The sequence below is a fragment of the Buceros rhinoceros genome, unplaced genomic scaffold (assembly GCF_000710305.1).
Source record: "Buceros rhinoceros silvestris isolate BGI_N320 unplaced genomic scaffold, ASM71030v1 scaffold6996, whole genome shotgun sequence".
NCBI classification, from domain to species: domain Eukaryota; kingdom Metazoa; phylum Chordata; class Aves; order Bucerotiformes; family Bucerotidae; genus Buceros; species Buceros rhinoceros.
In genome coordinates, this window is record NW_010418028.1 from 46,151 (window position 1) to 49,932 (window position 3,782).

The window sequence follows — 3,782 nt, forward strand, 5'->3', positions numbered from 1 at the left end:
GTAGCATTGCAAGGGGCTGTTTTGACCCAGGTGCATGAGCTGGTCCTTGGCCTTTATTGAACCTCATGCACTTGGCCTTGGCCCACTGATCCAGCCTGTCCAGATCCCCCTGTAGAGCCTCCCGACCTTCAAGCAGATAGATATATCTGCTGAACTTGGTGGCATCTGCAAAATAAATGCAAAATAAAGGTTTGCAGTGGAAAGAATATCCGGTTGGCATTTATTCTGTAACGAATATGTTTTGCACAGTATATTTCGTATGGCTGTGCTGTCAGGGAGTCGGTGCAGTCTGGTGAGCCTGGAGGTTATATAAAGTGTTAGAGTTTGTCATCAGTGAAAGGACTCAGGTAAAAGAGAACTGAAGTTAATTTTGCTCGTGGCATTTTGCTGTGGTATTTAAAATGTATTTTGCTTTGAAATGTACTTCAACTTGTAATATGCTGCTTCTTGTGTTATGATCATAGGTTATATTTATTTATAACTTTTCAGAATTGTTCTGAGTTTATATTCCTACACATATAGATTTTTGTATTTATATGTGTTGAAGGGTTGTTTTTCTCTTTCATCAGTGTGCCAAGTCTGTTCTCTTCTAGGTTAGTATGAAATGTCATCTGTTCTCCTTTAATTTAGAGAAAAAAAATAGTGATGTCTGTGCTGCTGCATTTCCTGTAACAATAACTGTGAGGAACACGGCACAGGGAGGTGTTTTGAGCGGCATTAATGGCATGTCAGCTTCTGGCTGAAATAGTATTTAACAGCGTTGATAAGCTATTGTTGCAGAAAATGGGAACATAATACAGTTGCTCGGCGATATTTCTCTTGTGAAAGACCTTAATAAAGGCAAGCACAGCAGGTCCATCACCTTCAGAGTATTTTCAGGGAAGAACTCTTTGCGTTGTTAGAAAACCCCCCCCTCAATTTCTACTAGCTTCCAGCTGATAAATGTGAATTTATAACCACTGTGATGAGAATATATTGGAATCTCTCTTCCTTTTATAACAATATCAGTAGTATATCTGTCATTACAAGAAACTTGTGAAGCAGCAAGATTTTCCAGCTTTAAGAGTTTGCATGCACAAGAATAAAAGGAAAAAAGATGTTTTCCAAATTGACGGGAGTTTGACTTCCGTTTTTCAGGAGTAATGATGTCAACCAGTGTTTATACAACTTAAGTTGTTTATTTAAATCTTCTGCTTGAAGAAGGAGTTAGCTCAGACTTGCTTAGAGTCTGACTGTTGGGTTTCCAGGAGCATCTTACCTTTTTAGGTTGATAGATGCAGAGTTTTTCACATACTTGTATAAAGTTTGGTTGAGGAGTTTGAATTAAGGAAAACAATTGCATATGAGTGATTTTTCCTCATCTTTTTGTAAGAAATCCTATAAAATCAAACCTAGTGTCTTAACAAAAGGATGAGCTAATTAAATCTATAAAATAGGGCTTATGGCTGTGTTTTAGTAAAATGAGAATCCTCAGTTGTGTTACTGCTGCTGTGTTTGCATTTTGATTCTAAAGTCTGTAAAAGTTGATGGTTGTGCTGAGTTATTTTGCTATCGTTTTCCCTTTTTTAAAATCACAGAACATTTGGGGGAAGGGACCTTTAGGTCACCTCGTCCAGCCCCCCTGCAGTGAGCAGGTATGTCTTCAACTAGGTCAGGTTATCACGAAAATGCCTTTCTTCCCTTCTTTCATAGAGGTGACCAGTCACGCAAGAGAGCTGGAGAGGAGTTAACTTACAGTAAGTATGCATCTGCCCCTGCCCTCCAGTGTGCTGCAGTCCCTGAAGGGTTGGGCATACAGGTAGCAGTGGGCTTCTGGATCCTTGGGGGTGGCGAGGTGTCGGAGACTGCTTCTCCACATGTAGCTAGCTGTCTCTCGACTTAGAACCTTCACCACTTTGAGTAATAATACAAAATTCTTGGTTCTACAGCCTGGCTAACTGTGCTAGAGTCCCTCAGCCACCTGTAACACAGGAAGATATCCTAGCTAGCGAGGCCAAGGTACTTCCACTTTAAGTGGAAGCTGAGGTCTTGAGAAAAAAAGAATGTGGTTGTCCCAAGTCTCTACCTGGTCAGGATACTCATAACAGGCAATGAAATGATGAGCCAGACCACCTCTGATACACATCACCCCCTGGTGATGCATGTTTCTGTCCGGTGACAGAACGGAGAGTTTGGAGGGGTTGCTGCGTGTTTAACTGTGAGGTTCTTTACTTTCTTACACCTTTAATTCTTCCCAGTGTAGATTAGGGAGTGACTGGGAGGAAGGATGACAGGGAGGAGTGGTACTTCCACTCTTAGTTGGTTACTGTATTTCTGACAGCCCTAATTTGGGGGTGATCAAAGGTCCCATCTTCTGTGCCGACTAAATATTTGGCCAGGAGAGAATCTAGTCCCGTACGTTCCAGGTTAGGATTGAAGTACAAAGACCCGATTGTCGTTAAACAGCCTTGGGGATCGGGGGAAAGCATCTGTCCTGGTACTGTTGTTAACTTCAGTTAGTTTTATTGCATTCTTCCCACCAAGTTTCTTCCCGTGCTTCCAGCTGAGCATGGTTGTGTTATTTCCTACCGTAAGAGTTCGCCCTAAAACTGTATGACGTTTACAATCTGGAATGAATGAAAGGAGGCAATGTTCGGTTTTGGGCCATTGGGGGAAGGGGGCAAAAGATGTAAGGTGGAATTGTAATCTGAGAGAATTTCTTGAACTTTTTGTATAATTTCAGATGGCTCATCAGCCTGTGCAAGCTCCAGGGGTTACAGATAGTGACTATACTGGATCAGCTTCTATTCCTAGCCAGAACAGACACTGGAGGAGCGCAGGTGGTATCCGGAGCCTCCTTTGGCGACTGCTGATACTCAAGCTCTGACACGAACTATGCCTCAAAGAAGAGTTTTGGACTTTCTTCTTTATGTAATAAAATGTCAGTTGCTGCTACAACTGGGGTGACTTTGAAAGACATGATTCCTTGGTCTAGCCTATCAACAAGTTCATGTTCTGCGATTTTGTGAGGAATGCACCTTGAAAAACAACCCTTTCAAAGTGGAAATGGGCAGCCGAAATCAGCAGCTTCCAAAAGCATTAGAAAGGAAGAATCTAATTTGCACTCTTTTCTTAATATTAAGGACATTCTTAAAACTAGATAACACGTCAGTGTATTAGTTTTTAAACTTCAAGGTATTTTCTGGAGCTTTTACTTAAATAATAAGAATAAAAATTCATTATTTTGCAGTATTTGTTTGTTAGTTTAAAAATTGTCACCTTTTAAGAGTTGGTCCCATAGAAATATATCTTCTGTCAGGGAGTTTTAAATTCAAGATTTTTCTTTTATCTCTTTTTTTGTTTGTTACTTGGTATTTTGAAAGCTGTTTTCCTTTGTGTTTGTACTCTGTGCCTTCAGCTTGTGCACTTTGCAACTTTATAGACCGTATTTTGTTACCACAAAATGTGTTCTGGGGGAAAAACTTGATGTGAACAAACATGCTGCAAAGTTGCACTTTTCTCTTGCATTAACGGGAGGTGAATTTAAGGAGGAAGGAAGAAAAGTTAAACCTAACCTATCACCATCACTAATCGTGACTTGGAAGTTTGTCCCCTTTTATTTTTCGTACGTATTAGTGTTTAAAGCTGGGACCAACTCTTGTAGAACCCTCTCATTGACTTTTCATTGGCTTCCATAACTGCAATAGATTGAGATGTGCATTCGAGACTCAGTGAGACGCTGAGACGTGGTGTTATATGCTGTGCTGTGTAGAAACATTGTGGGCAAAATCCTTCGCTCTGGT

General features: G+C 40.7%; 1 protein-coding gene across 1 annotated transcript in view; it reads left to right on the plus strand.

The window, feature by feature from the left end:
* Positions 1-3,228, plus strand: part of CACUL1 (CDK2-associated, cullin domain 1) — a gene marked incomplete at its 5' end in the record, with an annotated part of 43,503 nt that extends 40,275 nt beyond the window's left edge. Inside the window, 2 exons of the mRNA XM_010138370.1 lie at positions 1,693-1,736; positions 2,723-3,228. Coding sequence (XP_010136672.1) covers positions 1,693-1,736; positions 2,723-2,763 — 85 coding nt within the window. The remainder of the gene's footprint in view (positions 1-1,692; positions 1,737-2,722) is intronic.
* Positions 3,229-3,782: the final 554 nt, after the last annotated feature.